The 21,601-nt window shown below is 38.2% G+C and overlaps 1 protein-coding gene across 2 annotated transcripts in view; it reads right to left on the reverse strand.

The window, feature by feature from the left end:
* Nucleotides 1–21,601, reverse strand: part of LOC130914519 (RNA-binding motif, single-stranded-interacting protein 3-like) — a 227,298-nt gene that overhangs the window by 127,691 nt on the left and 78,006 nt on the right. For both annotated transcript variants that reach the window (XM_057833781.1, XM_057833779.1), the window contains 2 exons: nucleotides 16,847–17,013; nucleotides 4,461–4,519 (listed from right to left, as the gene is read on the reverse strand). In XM_057833781.1, coding sequence (XP_057689764.1) covers nucleotides 4,461–4,519; nucleotides 16,847–16,986 — 199 coding nt within the window. In that variant the 5' untranslated portion in view covers nucleotides 16,987–17,013. The remainder of the gene's footprint in view (nucleotides 1–4,460; nucleotides 4,520–16,846; nucleotides 17,014–21,601) is intronic.

Here is a 21,601-nt window from a genome sequence, read left to right on the forward strand (position 1 = left end):
ATTAAATTGTTTTCTAATTGTATTTAACATTACAGACATAATATGTTACACTCATCCATAGTCTTTAGTTCAGGCTTAAGGTAGGGTTATCAAATTTATCAAGTTAAAATATTTAACGCACTTAACGCATGCGCTGCACGACCCACTCATGCATTGTTGCGTTCAATCTGTAATGGCGCCGTTTTACCCATATATAGAGAGCTAAAAGGCAGCGTAAAATAAGTAGAGTAAATTTTGGCAGCCTTTGGAGCCTTTTTTTAATCGGCTAAAGCCTTACAATCCCTCTCCCTACGATTAGGAATATTGTGGGAAGCAATGTGGGGAAGAAAGGTAGTAACCGATCTTTTTCTTAACACCTTATGTTATTTTCCAACGCAAAGAAGATATATCAATTGGTACCACTACGAACAGTTATGGTTGCACTTCCCATCATGCATTTGGGCAGAAGTTAAATGGCTACAGTATCATTTACTGAAAGCTCAACAAATACACTAGATGGCAATATTTAGTCACAATATACAAAGTCACATTTATCCTTTAAGAATTACAAGTCTTTCTATCCGTGGATCCCTCTCACAGAAAGAATGTTAATAATGTAAATGCCATCTTGAGGGATTATTGTCATAATAAACAAATACAGTACTTATGTACTGTATGTTGAATGTATATATTCGTCCGAGTTTTATTCATTTTTGTCTTAATGCATTGCCAAAATGTATATGATCGGGAAAAATTATCGGGAATGATTGGGATTGAATCGGGAGCAAAAAAAAAAGCAGTCGGATCAGGAAATATCTGGATCAGCAGATACTCAAACTAAAACGATCGGATCGGGAGCAAAAAAACATGATCGGAACAACCCTAGATCCTATCTAATCTCCTGAACTCCAAGGGTTACTAGTTTTTGGCCAGTGGAATAGGACTCTACAGTAAATCAGAGGAAAAAGGGACTGAGAAACATGAAAAGGTGAATTTGTAGGTCCGGTAATTAAGGCAGGAAGAGAGAGCAAATAAAGAATAAGATGCACAGTTAGACCAATAGGAAGAGCACACAAGAGACACTGAAACCGAGAGGAGAGTGTGAATGTATTTGGGAAATGGAAATCCTTTACAATATAAATTAACTTCCCTTTCATTTTTGTTTTACTCTGTGACCTTTACTGTCCTATTGTGTTCAAACAATGCTTAATCAAAAATGGTCAATGTGTTTAGGTAAAGCTCTTGAGTACAAAAGCATTAAAAACTGTTTTATTCAAACAAATCGTTTCATGAAATCGAATTACAATAACAAATGGTGATTTGTTGATCTTTGAGTTTAGTTTTTTTATTTTCTCACATGCAACTTGGAAGTAAATTTTCAGGGCCAAATGTCACCATCAGAATCTTTAATATTATAACTCAATAATAATGGTACGTTTCCAATGACCAAGACAAAACACAAAGTTGAGTCTTGTGCACTGAAATTTTAAGTTCACTTTGATTTATTCAAAAAGAGTGACATGCTATCGATGTAAATTTATTGTTTTGATTACAAGTCTACGTACATCATACCCCTTTGGTGATGTTGATCTTTTGTAATAAGCAACACAAATTGCCCCAAAACAAGAAAACAGGACAAACCACATGGCCGTGTTACTCCTTGGCTTACATTGAGGTCTCAAAAGGGACATTGTTTTTTCAACAATGTTATGACATCATGCATGACATCAGTTTAATCTATGAAGTTGTACGCATCTTTCGTTGCACCCCACGCCCCCAAAACAAAAATTCCTAGAAGTATGACAACAGACTTTTGATGTTCCTCTGCACGTTTTTTTTTTTTCTTGTTTTTTAATCGCCCTAAATACAAAGCACAATAAAAAATGTTTAAGTTCAGCTTTGCCTTTGCAAATCTAATTTTACTGCATAGGTCAATGAAGGAACCATGACATTTTTATACTGTTGAGGACAGCTGATTCCAAATCTTTTTCATTATGAACTCAGTGTTAACCACAACATACATTCGATATAGTATAGTATTTTTTTTTCTCTTAAGAACATTAGGACAAATTTTTCAATTTGTCTCCATTTATATACAGAGATTCCTCGTTACTTCGCGCTTCAAACTTCGTGCCCTCATTCCGTCGCGGATTTTTTTTTCAATTAAAAAAAAAAAAATGCAGGTGAGCTGTCCCAAGCCGATCATTTAGTCTCACTCTCGCTCCTCCCTCCCTCACTATCTCTCCCTGCTCTTTTCTCGTCAGGCAGTGCACTTGTACTGGAGTTGCTTATTAAAGTTAACGATGATGGATAGATGTTTGTGTTTAATCTTGTCGAAGTCAGGAACATCAAGCACACCACATGCGTAAATCATCGTTTAACTTGTTAAACAGTTGCTGTGGCAACTCATTGTGTGTAAGTGAGCAGCTGGAGCGGATTTGAGAAAACCCACTCAATAAACCATTTAATAAAGCCAAGCATTTTTCTACTACTTTATTGTTGAAAAATAATTCGGTGGGACAGCAACATATTTAAAACTTATCATAATGATTACATTTGAAGTGCTTAGAAAATATTTATTAATAAATATTTTCAAGCATCAGTGTTAACCACTAATACATACATACATATATATATATATATATATATATATATATATATATATATATATATATATATATATATATATATATATATATACATACACACACACATATACATATATACATATATACATATATATTCATACATATACACTTTTCATACACATCCACTTTTTTTTTTTTTTTTTAATTATTATATTTTGGGAAAAAAAAGTGAAAAAAACATGTCTCCAAAAACCCATGCCCTTTGAAGAGAGCCCCTCACAATCCAATGTCTTACGGATCATCCAGGTACGCTGCCATTGTCAAGAGGACACGTCCGCGGAGTGCTGTTTAAATAGAGCGTGGTTAATTGGAATCCCGGGGTTAAGCAAGATCTAACTCTGAGACGACCAGGTTTGACGTGTGTTGCCATGGCAACACTCCCCGGTTCCAACATATCTACCTTTCGTAGTCTGGGTTAGCCGGTAAAATAGGCTGCACATGATGAAGTTACTCTCGAAGGTACCCTGCTAATCCAGAAAACCGGCTTCGTAGAAGGTCACTGATCTAAACCCACGACCTCAAAACTCTATGGCGGCTATGCTAACAATTAAGACAAAATGAAATATTCGTCTTGTCAAATATTACTGAAAGTATACTGTACTAGTATATTTATAATGCAACTATGCCTCAGAACTTTCAGCTTTAGAAGTGCAAACGCTTGGTTGGTAAATAATTCATTCATTCATTCATTCATTCATTCATTTATTCATTCATCGTATGAGTTGCTTATCCTCACAAGGGTCGCTGGAGTGCTAGAGCATATGCCAGCTAATCGCAAGGCACAAAGAGACGAACAAACATGCACGCATACACTCTACCTTGGGACAATTTGGTGTGTCCAATAAGCCTATCGTGCATGTTTTTGAGATTTGGGAGGAAACCAGAGTACCTGAAGAAACCCACACAAGGAACGGGGAGAACATGCAAACTCCACACAGGAAGGCCGCAGCCCAGGATTGGACCCTTGAGCTCAGAACTGTGAGGTGGATGCGCTAACAATTTATGCCACCCTGAAACCCTTTATAAAAATAAAAATAAATGTTTTTTAATATTTTAAATCATATTTAAATGTATTTCTGCCCCCGCTGCTGAAAAAAATCCTAGCGGACGCACTGTACACACACATATACAGTCTAGCTCTAATTAATTTTCATAAGTTGATCAAAACCCAGTTTAAACATGACAACAATGCCAAAACAACAGACTGATCTGATCTGTCTCCTTTTATTACTTTTTTTTGTTTCAGTCAAATCTCACCCAAATAAAGAGCCTGTCTGCTAACTCATCATTTTGAAAGGGTACCCTTCCTTTTCTGTCAGCCGCTAGCTATTTTTACCCACTCCCCCCGACTTCCTTGTGCTGCTTCCCGTCCATCTCTCCCTTCCCATGAGAAGCCTCTTTGCCAATTTATACTCCCTTAGTCACGCTAAGCACTTATCTTGTCCCAATTGAATGCTTTTGCAATCAACCTAACACTTATCCAGTTGTAAGGCATTCTACTACAACTCACTGTAACTCAACAACTATTTAACATATACAGTACATCAGTGTCAGTGTCAAGTCCTACAATTGGCGACTCGAGTACGACTGAAGTTGAGTCATGCGACTTCAGTTCTCCACCTCTGGTGTGTGGCATGTAGGCCTACTGTAAATTATGAGTTTGTAAATTAAGACTTGCGGAAGGAAACATTCATCATCGGCTTCTGTCCTGGTCTGAGTGAATCTAATCTTATCTGTCCGGTAAAACAAATATCAAGTGTTATTTATCGTTCTAAAATAACAGCAGATGTGTTTGTCCATGTGAAGCAAGACACACACTATTTACCGACTCACCTTTGCACTGATTGGTGTTCTTGTCCAGAATTGCCTTTGTAGAAACAATTTTCCCATATCTGTAAAACAATGAGACAAAGTTCTTATTTGCCATCAAAACAGTTTGTCTTCTTGTATGTCTTGGCAGTGCCACGTTTTCTTTGTCACTTTTCTTTCGTTAACCCTCCTCCCATTCCCACTTGCCAGCTTGGTGTGCTCTCACAGAAGTTAATAATATATCTTATCAGCTCTGTCTTTCAGTCTTTCTGAGACTAAAGCGGAGGAACAGGCAGGCAAGTAATGAAAATAAGACATTGTAGAGGACAATAAATGCACATTTCCATCAGTGCCGCTTTGTATCTTACACATTATTCCGTATAATATTTCCACCCCATATAGTCCACTTTTAGACACCCTGTATTTGATGTACATTGTATTTAATGTAGACCAGTAATATCACATATGGAGGGAATACAAGAGAGTTGTACACTGCAGTTAATTAATAAGTTGACAAATAAGTTTCTTTGTATATACATATATACAAAGTATATATGTATATACAAAGAAATATATATATATATATAGTCCAGTGCTACTCATTTGTTGATTTATTTGGGTTAATAGGTGACACCATTTCTTAATTAAGACTGTCATAAGACAGTCATAATTAAGAAATTACACTATCATGGGCATTACGAAATGCTTTTGACAGTTGTCATTAAGTGTCATTCCCCAAATTATGTCGCTAAGTCCATTTATGTCCAGCTTGGAACTTTTACATCCATTCAAAAGTGAGATAATTTGCCGGATAACACTAAATGACATCTGTTATAAGCATTCATTAATGCTCATGACTGTGTCATGTCATAATTATCATTGTCTCATGACAGTCTTATGGCAACACTATCAAATAAAGTGTTACCAAATACCATAACTAGCAATTAATGAAACATCTGGAACAGTAACTGAAGATTTAATTAGCATAGAACATGAGTTTTGATCATTGTTTACATCTGTAGCACTGCAATGCATGCTAGGAGGCATGTTGGACAACTAGAGTGTTGACAGCAGGTGGCAGCAGAGGTTTACTGTCTCCCCCAAGGGAGCAGTGATGGCCAAATGAAGCTTTTCAGCAAGTTGGTTCAAAGCTTCATGGTGGTGAAGCTTTTCAGCCAGTTGGTTCAAAGCTTCATGGTGGTTCATTTGGTTTTATGACAGTCATATGATGCTGCTGTCAAATAAAGTGCTACCGGTTAATATTTTTTGGTGTAAATATCCCATAATAGAGTAGACAGCTACGGCTTTTCAGCCAGTGCAGCTTATCTATGAACAAATGCCGTTTTCCTGCCAAATTTGGTGGGTGGCGGCTTATAGAAAGGTGCAGCTTATAGTGCGAAAATTACCATGTGTATATATATAAGGTGCAGCTTATAGTGCGAAAATTACCATGTGTGTTTATATATATATATATATATATATATATATATATATATATATATATATATATATATATATATATATATATATATATATATATATATATATATATATATATATATATATATACACATATATATGTACATACAGTGCTGATCTACTGGGATTTTCACGCACAATCATCTCTAGGGTTTACAGAGAATGGTCCGAAAAAGAAAAAATATCTGTGGGCGGAAATGCCTTGTTGATGCCAGAGGTCAGAGGAGAATGGCCAGACTGGTTCGAGCTGATAGAAAGGCAACAGTGACTCAAATAACCACCTGTTACAACCAAGTTAGGCAGAAGAGCATCTCTGAACGCACAGTACGTCGAACTTTGAGGCAGATGGGCTACAGCAGCAGAAGACCACGCCAGGTGCTACTCATTTCAGCTAAGAACAGGAAACTGAGGCTACAATTTGCACAAGCTCAGCGAAATTGGACAATAGAAGATTGAAAAAACGTTGCCTGGTCTGATGAGTCTCGATTTGTGCTGCGACATTCAGATGGTAGGGTCAGAATTTGTCGTCAACAACATGAAAGCATGGATCCATCCTGCCTTGTATCAACGGTTCAGGCTGGTGATGGTAGCGTAATGGTGTGGGGAATATTTTCTTGGCACTCTTTAAGCCCCTTGGTACCAATTGAGCATCGTTGGAACGCCACAGCCTACCTGAGTATTGTTGCTGACCATGTCCATCCCATTATGACCACAATGTACCCAACTTCTGATGGCTACTTTCAGCAGGATAATGCGCCATGTCATAAAAATCGAAATAATCTCAGACTAGTTTCTTGAACATAACAATGAGTTCACTGTACTCAAATGGCCTCCACAGTCACCAGATCTCAATCCAATAGAGCATCTTTGGGATGTGGTGGAACGGGAGATTCACATCATTGATGTGCAGCCAACAAATCTGCACCAACTGTGTGATGCCATCATGTCAATATGGACCAAACTCTCTGAGGAATGCTTCCAGCACCTTGTTGAATCTATGCCACAAAGAATTGAGGCAGTTCTGAAGGCAAAAGGGGGTCCAACCCGTTACTAGCATGATGTACCTAATAAAGTGGCCGGTGAGTGTATATATATCTATATATATGTGTGTGTGTGTGTGTGTGTGTGTGTGTGTGTGCGTGTGTGTGTGTGTGTGTGTGTGTGCGTTTTACATTACAAAAACTGCCCTAGAAAATAGCGTGGACTATGACAGAATTTTGCACTACTGTATTGGCCTACTTGTTTCGGTTGCCAATTTGATCGTTTGTTTTTTGTTTTTTGTTTTTTTTCCATAAAACAATCGATTTACAGATGTCAGTTCTTGATGCAACATGCCTTAAGCACAGTCACGCTGAATCTCTGGAAAACTTCAGCTTGGATTCCCCCGGGATAGTTTGATACAGGAGATCAAGATCAGTATTTGCATTAAGGTTTGTGTATTTCCTTTTATAGTACTGTACAATATAGACTTAAAATTTTCGTTTGTTCCCACATCACAGCACCATACAACATCACTACAGTCACTACTTTGACCAAAACTCGATGGTACAAAAAGATGGCCTTGATCAGTTATTTTTGGTGATTGTCACGACTTACAACAAGAAGGAAGAAAACAAGTGGGAGTTAAGATACGCTAGTGCTGGAGGTAACGGAGAAAAGGCGGAGGAAGGGGACAAATATGTAACGGGTGAGGCGAGGGAAGAGTCAGTCAAAGGATAAAATGAAACACTGACGGCAAGGAGGAAGCATTTGGAAGATAGTATAGGGTGTTTAATAAATAGGAGATCATTTAACTGTCACCAGCAGGAGCGTCTCTGTCAGCGAACACAGACTTGCTTGCCTGACAGCCTCATAATCAAACTCTACTGGGACAGGAGGAGACTTTGGAGGTAAAAAGAGTACGACATTTTAAAAGACTGCTGTCACATGTAACATAGCATTAAGTGACTACTGATCTTAAAATTGGGAAAGTGAACTCACTTTTTCACAGAAAGTGATGCATCAGACATTTGAACATTGGTTTAGACTGTGATCCAGGATATTTCAGAGTATTTACAAATCAACGGGCTGTGGCAGACTGAAATGATGTTTGTCAAGTTCTACCGTCTTGTGAACAACATATTTGGCTTGTGGTTTGGGGCGAAAACCAATGAATGCAAGCATGGAAAATAAAAGGCAGAATAAATCGCCCACACATTTACACGCACACACACACACGCCGTCACAGATGAAAATCACTAAAGCAGTAATCACGCATTTTACACATGCCATCTGGCAATGCCCATCTCTTTGTTTACTTCTGCCTCCATGAAATACAAACACTGTATGTATGTGTAAACTCCGACAATGCATGTGTGGGTAAGTGAGGCAAGACATGTTAGAATATGTGTAGGTGTTTTCTCGAAATGGTGTGATTGTGTGTATATATTTGTGGGGTGATTGAAATGCATGCAAAGATGTCATGCACCGGTGTTTTGGCGTGTTGTTTTAGCAGGGCTCGGAAAGTAAAAACACTCTCAAACTGTGTTTGCGTGTGCGTGCACGCATCCAAACTTGCGTATGTGAGTGAAAAATGGAAGCGCAGTAAAGAGAGAAGCAGATACCTGGCTCGACAAATTGTGATCCTTGAAACAATATATTCACAGTTGTCACTTTTTCCAAAGTGGAAAACGCACACAGCATATGTTATAGGTGTTTCTGTTATCCTCAGACAACAGCACCTTTGCCTCAGTAGGTAGTTTTCAGAGTTAGGAGGAAAGAAGATGTGAAACATGGTTCAGGGAGCACAACCTTTGACAACATTCTTGCAGCATCCAATTTAGTACTGTATGCTCTGGGTTACAGTCAATGCTATCATCCGATTTTAGAAAGCACAAATTATCTGCTACTGTAGGCTGGGTGGTGAAAAAGAATATTGACATCGTGTATCCCACTAGGGGGTTGCGGATGCGCACAAAAAAGAGTGCAGAACATAGTGTCAGATGTACTATTATGTGCCCAAGTCAAAATTCGGAAAGTCGGAATTCTTGATTTCAGTAGTGCTTGAGTAAGTGCAAACAACATCGACCTACCCTTGACCGGACAACAGAGATGGATTAGATTTTTATTAAAATTTTTCTCAGATGTATACAATGGATGACAAGGACCAAGAGGGTCAGGGTTATTCATTACTTTCCCTTGTACCAAAAACACATTGGATAAAAAGAGTGGAAGAATGTTTGGAGGGTCTTTGCTATATTTACAGGATAGTTATCTTAACTGAAATGACTCATGTCAAGTGGTCAAGCAATATAAACATCCCGCGCTAGAATATTAGAGCCGTTCCTCTCCTTCTGAAACTTTTGAAAAAAAGGACATTACGCATAGTAAAGTTCATGGCTATCGATTCACTGGCATTATAGGGACAGATTCACACATTCGTGAGCTAAACACGATTGCGCGAGTCCACTTAAAAGCACTAAAACAAGCTATTTTCTGATCAAATGTGTCTGATAAATATGAATGGAAGCCATTATATTCTTTAAAAATAATGATAGGGCGGAAAACACAGACAAGGCTGAAAAATCAGTTTCTGCTCTTGCAACAAGCCAAAAGAACTGTTGTGTTTGATAGAAAAATATGTCTATATGCTGCCATAGCAGATTCATGGCGCAATAACCCTACAAACTATTTTCAATTTGTGCGTTTACCCCGGAAACCCCGGTTTACAGACGTCGCGTATCCGCTTTTGTTTCAACCCAGCCATAAAAAGAAGGTAAGTGATTATATTTATTATTCGAAATGTCTGTCATTTTTAGCTTAGAATCATTCATTGATGCCTAATATTTAGTTTAAAAAAAAAAAAAAAAAACACCTAAAAAAATTATTCACTCGCATATTTTAAACTTTTAAACAAATGACGTCACAATGAAAAAAATGGTGTCTCTAAAAAAGTCACGGATATCTACCTCATAACTATCGCTTAATTGTATTTTTTTTTGTTACTGTCGCATTTTCTCCGATGTTAGATGATAAATAATCGATTCAAACAAAGAAAATTTGATAAAAAAACGTTTAAAAGGGGAAATATATAAAAAAGAAAATCGCGAACACTCCTTGATGTCTGCGATTTCTGCATCGCAACCCTTGTTATATTACCATGTTTCACCCATAAAATCCCCCAAAAATCCAGCTGTGGCCATTCACAGCTGTGTCTTGACACTCATCGATACATGCTACATGGAGTTTTTGGATCGAAACAAGGTAAGTACGCGATAATATCTTGTTAAAGTCATTGCGTCTGTAATTCTGCTCTCGCGTGCTCTCACCTCCAAATAGGGTTTTGCTGTTTAAAAAACTTTTTTTTTTTAAATGTCCTCCTGTTCAAAATTTTTCTTCCCCCATAAAATTGGGATTTTCAGCTTTCCAATAATGTATTTCACGTGCATATCGGACAATTTTGAAATTTGGCCAAATTGGGGGTCTCAGAGCGTTCCAAGTTCAAGTCACCTGAGTGTTTTCCGCTATAGACATAGCATACTTTTGGTTTCTTATGCTGTGAATTTTAAAGATTTATCTAAAAGTTCTGAATCAGTTCCATTTTTCAAATACAATTGCAGCTGCATTAAAGAAAGTATCTATACTGTACTGTATATACAATCTATCTGTCTGTGCAATCATAAAATATAAAAAAAGGAATAGTTTGGGTTACAATTCTTTATAATACATCCATAAATATTAGGGGTGTAAAGGTACACAAATATCTCGGTTCGGTACGTACCTCGGTTTTGAGGTCACTTTTCGGTTCATTTTTGTTACAGTAAGACAACAAAATGCAAAATATAAATCTGCTAGTTGTTTATTACACAACTTTGTACTTTCAACAATAGGAACATTAGCCTACACAAAGCTAGAATTCTGCTAAAAAAGTAGCGGGTATTTAAAGATAATCCAACAACAATTGGTCAGCTTTCTTTCTGAAAGAAAGAAGAAAAAAGAAGTCCTGTGCTAAAGAGAAAAGCAATCCCAATGTCGAAGACTTTAACATGTAGTTTACAAATGAAATGCCTCAATGAATCTTTTTTTTTTTTTTCTCTTATGAACGGTTTTCAAAAGCTTTATTAGTGGATTTTCTCAAGTTAAAGCGCCACACAGAAATGAATAAATTTAATTGTGTAATCAGGATCTGTCTATTATTCTTATTATTTAATTACAGGTGTTTTAGCTCATTTCAATTTATTTTATTTAAATGGGCAATTATTTATTTTATTATGTGTTTATATTTAACAAATGTGATGTAGTATTCATTTATATTGTATATTCTATGTTGTATAACTTCAGTTCCTATGTGAATATTAGTTCCTACTTGTTTTGTTGTGGTAGGAGGGTTTTGTATTGAACACGGGGCCGTGTTGGTTATTATTATAGCAGAGAAGACAGCAGTAAATCAACAAAGACAAGTCAACTGTGCCCCGATCTACAACTCAAGAGATCTGATGGAGTCAAAAAGTAGGTTACGATTGCATATTAGTTTGAAAATCGACCGGATCGACCGTATTTTTACACAAGTGACTTCCTATGGGGGGTCGCGTCTCACGTCAAAATAATAATAAACTCTGCCGTTCTTTTCGCGTGCGTCGCGTTAAGCCGCTTCTGGGACGTTTCTAACCCCGATAACACACCAGAAACGTTAACGTCGCGTCAACGATTCCGCCGCAATAACGCACCAGTGACGCTCGGCGTCAATTCCCATAGGACGCGTTTTACAAGTAGCGCGTCAGTGGAGCGGCTCGATCGGTTCACTCGAGGATTGCAAGATCGCGCGAGAATAGCGCGTATTTAATGATAACAAAACAACAACCATTTGCCTTTCAGACCCCGCATATTGGCCAGCTTTCTTTTTGAAATAAAGAACAAAAAAGAAGTCATGTGCTAAAGAGAAAAACAGTTCCAATGACAAAGATTTTAACATGTATTTTACAAATGAAATGCCACAAAGACACTGTAACCCGATCGACTCACAGCCTCGAAAAGTAAGGGTTACATTTCGTCAGAAACTCGTTCGGTAAGCCTCCGTTCCGAACCAAGCACCATGTACTGAAACGGTTCATTACAAATACATGTACCTTTACACCCTTAATAAATATAGACTCATTATAAAGCTCTTGGTTTGAGCTTTACATTCTGCTCACATTCCGCTCTGTCCCTAGACATTAAAAGTGTGTCCACAGTTAGGGCGAAGGGGCGGAGGTGGGGGACGATTGGAAATGTCAGCTGACAACAGCACTTTTCAGTGCCAGTCTTAGAACTGGCACAAAGACCAAAAAGAGAGGAGGTACAATTGGGAGGGAGGACAAACAGTGTCATAGAAAGAGGGGATAAAAAAAGATGGCATAATGTGATGGCAGACATGACCATAGGATAGGGTATTGGTGTTGCCACAAAGCACGTAACCAAACAACTCAATTCATACAAAAAGATCGAGTAAGTGTCTGTGTTAGTGTGGAAGTAGGAGACTGCCATCTACATTATTTGAAACTATGTGCATAAATGGAGACTCTAAGTGCGAGTGTGTCAGGTTCCAAGCTTTTTTGGCCTGTGCTAGTTAACTGTGTTTGTGGAGCGCACACGCATACATTCAGTGGTGCACGTCATTGCCATGAGTGGCAGGAAATAGCCACTCAAAGTATTTCCGAAAGACGGAAAGAGAGCCAAGGCCGAGGCGGCGACCCAAAAGCACACATCGGGCGCCTCCCACAGTGACCTTTGTGAAATGTTACCGGCCACTTGGCACGGTGACTGGGGCTCTAATGAAACTTTTATTGGCCCCCCATTTCTCACTCTGTTTCTCTAAAACGCCTCAAGGGCTAAACTGAAATATTGCAGTCTTGAGCTGCAGAAGGGCAAATTATGCTTGGTGTGTGTGTGTATTTGGTACTCTTCTGATCTTTACGGCATTTCATTTTCATTTCATAATATATTAACATTTCCAAGGAGGAAGTTTAAACTTTTTGTTTAACTGCATAAAGAATAATAAACTAAAACCTCACAGATTACAAGTCATACAATTGTCTTACAGACATAAGGGGAACATATTAAATATTTATCATTGCAAAACAGTTTTTAAAGGAATATATACGGTAGTCATAAGTTGGATGTTAGCTGTTTTCTAGTTTTTAAATCTATAATGTTCAAAATTAACAGTGTTTATTTGATTTCTTTAGCTCTTCAACTTCAATACAATTATCCTTTTTAGTGTTGCAGATGAGTTGGCGCTAACTTTATAGGCTAGGTTCAGACCACAGGTCTGAATGCACATATCCCAATTTTTTCGTGTTTTTCCGACTCGAATGAGGCATTAAGTTAACAGTCTGAACGGGACAAGTCGCATAGAAGTGGACCATTTCAAATGTGGTCTAAATCCAATCTGGGCCAAATTTTTGCAGAATGTGGCAGCGGTCTGAACTGTCAAGTCTACCAAATCGGAATTTACGCAGCAATTACGTCCGCAAAGAGAGAGAGCGGCAGGCAGGATAGCAGTGATGTAGTTGTGCATTAACGTTAGCACCCAATCTTAAACTTGGCTTTTAAGCAGGATGCGGGCTTGACAAGAGTCATAAAACGAAGAAAAGGATAAGCCTGATAATGCTTGGTTTCCTTTCTGTGTGCCAAATAACCAATATTTCAGTACTGCTTACATGGCCGAGTCGGGGCACATAAGGCTTATGTGTGTGCGTCATGAACGCACAGTGCGTGAATGCGCTCGATCAATCCATATAAACTTTGAATATAAGACTAAACGAGGATTATTAATGTCTGTTATTTGTGTCCTCTTTTTGGAAATCAAAATATGATCATCCTGGAATGACGTGCAGCCATCATGTGTATTCATTTGTTTTGATGCTTCTGTGCATGCGGGTCAGTTTGCTCAGTGCATGTCTGACTGCAAGTTACTGCGCCCGCGTAATACTCAGGCTCAATGGACAAAGGGAGTCTTAACCGGCACGCCCAAAAGGTAGGTAGAAAAAAAAGATATGACAAAAAAATCCGAATTAAATCCTCCAGTATGAACCTAGCCTATACGGAAGCTAGACTTGTTGTGCAGTTGTTTTGTTACTAATGAAAAGCAAGGGATATACAGCCAGAAAATACTTTTTCAGGTAAAACATGCCTTCAAAACATTATATACGGAGTAATAGAGAAACCATTTACATTCTGTATCAGTTGCATATGACAATGGAAAAGCACAGCAGTCCCAAAACTATCAGGACATAATTTAATCATTCACGCACAATTTCCATAAAGGTTGCCATTATTATTCCTCTTCATTTATTTATGTATTTCAATAGAAATAATATTTCTGGGCAGCACAGTATCATCAGTCAGTCAGAGGTTTTTGGTTGGTTCTCATGACCCTGAAGAAGATCAAGACAGATTAGATGTTAGCATTTGTGGATTTTATTTGGCATCCTTAGCTTAAATATCATATAACCATCATATAGACTCCCTGATCCCTGAATTTTTTTTCTCTTTAATTTCATAATGCATTTTGCCACAACTGCCCTTTTATTTCATAATGTCGTTGACGTCAGCACAATGAGATTTTTCAAGATAAAATGTGTTTTTCACAAATACTTTTTTTCAGATTGTCTTTTCTACAATGGCCTTTTTATTTCATAATATCGTTTTCCAGCACAATGAAGTGCAGCTGCGCTAGATTTCGATAACGTCGGTGAACTTTTAGGTAAACTTCAAGAAAGCGTCTAATTAAAACACACTGCTGCTTAAATCCTCGCTCAGGCTGAGGTAAAAGCCTTTTATTACTATCCAACCGGTTTGCAACTTCTCTGAGTGACTCAGTGACGCTACCAAATGCTAGCGCAGCTAGCCAGATTCCACCATCCATCCAGGCAATCACTTAACTGACTCAGCCTTATGCATTTTATTGACAGTACACGCTTCATTGTGCTGGAAAACGAGTTTATGAAATAAAAAAGCCATTGTGGTAAAAGTCATTATTAAAAAATGACTTTGTGATAAACACTTTTTATCTTTTAAAATCTCATTGTGCAGAAAAATGACATTATGAAATAAAAGACTATTGTGGCCAAAATAGGGGTGTAACGGTACACAAAAATCTCGGTTCGGTACGTTCCTCGGTTTTGAGGTCAAGGTTCGGTTCATTTTCGGTACAGTAAGAAAAGAAAATGCAAAATATTAATGTGCTAGTTGTTTATTAAACACCTTTGTGCTTTCAACAATAGGAACATTAACCTATACAAAGCTAGAATTCTGCTAAAAAAGTAGCGGGTATTTAAAGATAATCCAACAACAATTTGCCTTTCAGAGCCAGCGTATTGGTCAGCTTTCTTTCTGAAAGAAAAAAGAACAAAAGAAGTCCTGTGCTAAAGAGAAAAGCAATCCCAATGACAAAGATTTTAACATGTATTTTACAAATGAAATGCCTCAATGAATAGTTGTTTTTCTTATGAACGGTTTTCAAAAGCTTTATTGGTAGATTTTCTCAAGTTAAAGCGCCACACAGAAATTAATAAATTTAATTGCGTAAGCAGGATTTGTATATTATTCTTATTATTTAATTACAGGTGTTTTAGCTCATTTCAATTTCTTTTATTTAAATGGGCTATTATTTATTTTATTATGTGTTTATATTTTACAAATGTGATGTAGTATTCACTAATATTGTATATTTTATGTTGTATAACTCAAGTTCCTATGTGAATATTAGTTCCTACTTGTTTTGGTGTGGTAGGAGGGTTTTGTATTGAACACGGGGCCGTGTTGGTTATTATTATAGCAGAGAAGACAGCAGTAAATCAACAAAGACAAGTCAACTGTGCCCCGATCTACCACTCAAGAGATCTGATGGACTTAAAAAGTGGGTTATGATTGCATATTAGTTTCAAAATCGACTGCATCCACCGTATTTTTACACGAGTGACTTCCGGTCAGCCTGATCCTAGCTACCGGTAGTAGTATTGACACAGGAGGGTTGCGTCTCGCGTCAAAAAATAAACTCTGCCGTTCTTTTCGCGTGCGTCGTGTTGAGGCACTTTTGGGACACGTCTCGCATGCAGCCGCACTGCGACTGGTGTGCATTGGCTGATTGACTTTAACGCCCGCGTTTCGCTGCGTTCTCGCGGCGGCCACGTTGTCGCGCCGTTGACGTTTCTGGGTTATACTGTCCTACCGTGTTGGTCCTCATTATAGTAGAGAAGACGGAGTAAATATAATCTACACAAAGAAACTGTAACCCGATCGACTCACAGCCTCGAAAAATAAGGGTTATATTACGTCAGAAACTCATTTGGTACGCCTCCGTTCTGAACCGAGCACCACGTACCGAAACGGTTCAATACAAATACATGTACCGTTACACCCTTAGGCAAAAGGGATTATGAAATAGAGAAAATATTTTGAGAAAAACACGTTTTATCCTGTAAAATGTTTTTCATAATAATATTACTTTATTTTATAATTTAAGGGCCATATTACACAATTTGTCTGTTATTTATTTAATTCAAAATGGTTTTTTTTTTAATTTATTTAATCTTGACCCTTTTGGGGTTCCATAATATGCTAGTTTTAAATTTCCATTACATACATAAATTACATACATTTAAATTCTAATTTAACAGGTTATCACAGAGCAACTGTTGGATGATACACTCGTGTTTGTGTTTCTGTATGGAGGAACCAGCGCAGAGGGGAACGGATGGGTTAGGCTGAGCTGAGTCTTGTTATTTCCTCATAGGAAGCGCAGAGGCGGAACATGGAGGTCAGTCATACACAGTTGATAGTCATTACAAGCTTTCATTGAATTCACACAAAACTAATTGCAAATAGCTGCGCTGAGGCTTGAGTTCTGTTGAAGGATGCTGTTTTGGTCATGTTCAAAGAGATGCGGGTGTCAGACTTAGAATAGAACTTACGGCTGACAGAGTTTGATGAGATCCTGGTCTGTGGTGAATGGTGGTAGGCCTCTGATGTACAGGTTGGTCTTACTGAGCTGTTCCGCCATCCCTCCTCCCTGGCCTCCACCTCCTGTGGTGCTGGGGCTGGGCGGTGCCATAGATGGAGGGGGTGGAGCATACGACTGCTATAAATATTACAACAACAAAAATTACACTGAGGTCAGAAAATATGAAGGGGAAAAAATTTTAATCATACTTGAAAGTATACAGTATACAGTATATTTATAGTATATACATTTTGGCATCATAATCATTGAACATAATTGTTAAATAATAGCATGAGGAACATTCTAATAAAGCAGACCTCAACATTGTTGAGCATTTATGTTCAGTTTTAGAGATTCAATTTAAGACGTCGGTTTCCACCGCCATCGTCTCTAAAAGAGTTAGAGGGTATTCTAACTGAAGAATGGCTTAAAATTATTTTGGAAACAATTCACAACTTGGATGAGTCAATCCCTCGAAGAAGTGAGGCTGTAATTTCCGCAAAAGGTGGACCGACACCATATTAATTAGTTTTTGTTGATTTTTCTTTTAAGGTGTTTCCATTTTTGTCCAAAACAGTTAAATGTTATTAAACTAATAAATGAGAAATATTAAAGAAAAAAAGGAGGATAAAAAAAAATCCAATTTAATTTTTGCTTTGGAAATGTTCATAAACAGGATTGGATTGTCCAGTTAAAACCAAAGAATTGGATCCCATATTTGTTTATGTCAGCCATAAGAGCTTCCCAGTGACGTCACTCCAAAGGAAGAAATGCTAGTAATGACTCCCAGAATGCACTTAATTGACTCCTAAGGCTTATGCAGGAAAATGAAAACTAAACATATAAGTGAAGACTTTATGTTAACTAACTCTCACTATTGCAAGGACATAAAAACCAAGTTACTTGTGAACATATGGAATTTCTAATGCCTGGCCTCAAGAAGGAGATAGTTAATAGATAGAAAATAGTTTCAGCCCGATACACAAAAGGAAAGAAGACGCAGGTAAATGGTGACAAGAAAACAGCATGAAAAGATGAGAAATTAACTGTAAATGTAATAGGTAAAATATACATTTTCCAACACACTATATGTTGACTTGAAGCATTCCACATATTCAATGTCATTCAGCCACATTGTAACTGGATGTCTAAATATCTAATGCATATCTGTCTGCCACATTCATTGTTCATGGGCAATCATGAGCTAAAGAAACACAAGACCCCAAACCCTAATTTCCACTCAGCCAGTAACTACGCTGCTTGACCACATTTTGATAGCAAATATAGAATTAACATTGCTCTAAAAAGCAAAGAGAAAATTGACAAATCTGGCATTGAACTCAGTTCAGGAAAGTGGTTATTTTCTGATTTACAATACCAGGGCCTTGCATTCTTGTTTGTTTTCTACTGACTTTATAGTTTGTCCATTTCTGGCAGTGCAAGGATTAATGAATGTTTGGAGTTTACGGGTTCAGAGTGCACACCCACCTCTTCCTGCCAGCTGTCTTTGGCAGACAAGTAGGAGGAAGTAAACAAGCTTGATGGCTCACACAGCAACAGCAATCACAACATTCTCTCCGCTGTCTTGATGTTTGGAGTCAAACATCCACACTGGCTTTAAAACACGTCACCATCAGTTTCACTAATGGGAGCTGGATGGAACAAAATCAAGAACCTGCAGCCGTTAAGATGAACACCAGCCAGTTCCACTATGTGCCTTAATGACAAGCAAGGGAGACAGGCAGCTGATAATATATGAACTTGTGTGCGTGTGTTTTCTGTATTGTGTGTTCTACACTGTGCAAGGTCTGCAGTTATAGAAGATTAGTGCAAGGCACACTACACAATACAGGGTGGTTTGTCATTTATTTACCGAATGCTCACACTTTGTGAATAATCAGACCCATGGCAACATCAAATTATGTCCACCTGGGGTCATGGCTGACGAGCCCACATTTATAATTTTATTTATGTGCTAAGAAATGCAAGGACGAAAAGAAAGGGGTAGCCATGGACCACTGTCATGGTTAGTGTAAAGGGGCCAACATTTTATATCACTGTTCAAAATAGATCTGGTGGTGTTACATGTGTTAGCCAGCTGGCATTACCACAGTACACTTCATTACAAATAAAATGATAAAAGGCTGTGGATCCATTTTTTTCTCCATCTTCTATTGTTACTTTGTTGATGATAATGGGTTTAACTGTGCTGAAACAGAGATTTTGATATAATTTCATTTAAAAAATGTTCGAAATAACCCATGAGTATACAGTTTAGAGGCAGCACTTGTGTTTAATGATGAATCGTGAGCTGATGTATTTAAAGGCACACTCCAATCATTTCCATCGATTTGTTTCGAAATAAATAAAATATATTTGAAATGTTCACAAGATGAAAACAACTGAGTGGTGTAGTTATAGCAAGAAACTCTGTTTACCTGCCAGTAATTTTTAGGCGAGCCAAAAAAAAAAAAAAAAAAAAGATCAGGTAACGTCACCTTGAACACTTTCTGGCCAACCCCTACGACTATATAAGGCTAAACTCACTATCAGTAAGTGCTTTCCGCCCTCGCACCAGCGCAGCATTCTCATTTACTTCGCCATCGAGTTGTGCCACAAAAGTTACAGACACTGACTGTCAAAATAGATCATATCTCGCATGTACTAGTGCAGGGGTTCCCAACCTATTCCACTAAGGCACACTGTGGGTGCAGGATTTCATTCTTACCAAACAAGATGACAACACTTTTTCCCCAATCTGGTGTTTTACAAGTGCAATCAGTTGATTGCAGTCAGGTGTGGCTTGTTTTAGCACTAGTGCATGTGTTTTATGTTATTTAGGCTTTGTCTATGTGAGACAAACGTCCTGTCGTGAGCAACGACGCAGCATTGCTGGCAGGCCATGCGGGCAGCAGTGTCTTGCACAGCAGCGGCCGAGACTGGATACATTGTGGTCAGCTACTTTCTAACAACAGTCTGCTAAACTTTCTAGCATTCGTTCAGGGGGCATCAGTGGTCCCCGCGGCCGGGAGGTCATTGTTTCACTGCCGGCGGACAGTAGATGTATACATTCAGCTTCAATAATGCCAAGAGCCTGGTATATTTCAAATGATTTGTAGCCAACCCTATGCATTTACAACAACAATAGGCAACTGCTGCTTGAGCTGCCGTTAGCCTGTGGGCTTCCTATGCTGCTTGCCGCCAACCAACCGTCTGTTTCTTTATCGCAATGCATTACTGATGAGATGGATGCTTCTCCTCCTGTTCACAAAGCATCGCTGGCATGGTAGATGAGTTCAATAGACATGGAAAACATCTAAAAAAAAAAAAATACCATCCATGTTGTAACAAGCTATGGTAACCAGTGCTGTTAATCTTACTTTAAAAAAGTAATTCATTACAGTTATAAATTACTTCTCCCAAAAAGTAATTGAATAAGGAACTCAGTTACCTGAATGTAAGAATAATTAGTTACTTGGCAAAGTAACTGGTGTTAGTTTTCATGTTTTTTTTTGTGTTTGTTGTTTTGTTTTTTTTGGGGGGGGGGCGAAAAAAAAAACGCTATGTGAAGCTCAAAGGGTTTTTGGGACAATTGGCCCTAGCCCAATTCTTTACCCCAAACTTAACCAGACACAGGGATTTTGCGGATATCGCGATAGCTAGATAGTAACCTTCGCAATGTTTGGAAGTCATTTAATGTTGTGAATCAACCATTAAAGTAGTTAAAATCACTTCCGTTCTTTCATTAGTTCACTTCTGTCTACTTTCGACATGTGAAAGAATTTAAACTGTTTCATCATTTAAAGATAGATTTAAGTCGAGATTTTGCCGATTTAAGAGTATTTTAGATAAAAAGTTACTTAGGTTCACTAGGAGGGTTCTCTACAACAGAGCCTTCCTGAGAAATCTACTGCTTTAAGATGGTGGCTGTTTACTATTGCTGGTGAGTATCATTTTGCATCTAGTTCTCTATACATGATATATGATATCTACCGTAGCATCATGTGGGCGTAGTAGTTTGTAGGCTGTCGGCTGCAGTATTGGAGCCATCTAGCATCGCGTTTGCAACGGCGTCACAACTATCCTTCCCTCCTCCCCACTCCTGCTCTGCTGTCTGAGTGAGTCCGTGTCCCTCAGACTTTTCTCACGTCATTCAACCAACGTAGTAACGCATAGTAACGCACACCTTTACATCCTTAGTAACGGTAACGGCGTCGCAAAGATGACAATAGTAATTAAATAGATTACTCACTTCTGCAAAAAATAACGCCGTTAGTAACATACTCCTACGCCATTATTTACAACAATTATGGTAACAAGACGACCAGGAGTGTAAAACCGGTCCTCAAAGGGCCGCAGTGGGTGCTGGATTTCATCGCAATCAAACGAGATGAATAACTTTTTACCAATCTGGTGTCTTATAAGTGTAATCAGTTGATTACAGTCAGGTGCTGCTTGTTTTAGCAGAAACCTCATTAGCTGAACTGTCTGTGCTGGATCTGTTGGAACAAAGACCAGGACCTACTAAGGCTCTTTGCGGAATCTGTTTGACACCCCTGAAGTAGACATTTGGCACTTAAGCGGGGCGTTGTTTGAGCACAGTCACCTGACACGACTACAGCGTTTGAGACCTGAGGGTCTGGCCTTATTTTTCCCTGTTTTGAAATCTTATCTAAACTCGTTAGACATTTTTAGCAATTAATTTAAACTTTGATTAGGTAAAAAC

The sequence above is a fragment of the Corythoichthys intestinalis genome, chromosome 4, assembly GCF_030265065.1.
Source record: "Corythoichthys intestinalis isolate RoL2023-P3 chromosome 4, ASM3026506v1, whole genome shotgun sequence".
Taxonomy (NCBI): domain Eukaryota; kingdom Metazoa; phylum Chordata; class Actinopteri; order Syngnathiformes; family Syngnathidae; genus Corythoichthys; species Corythoichthys intestinalis.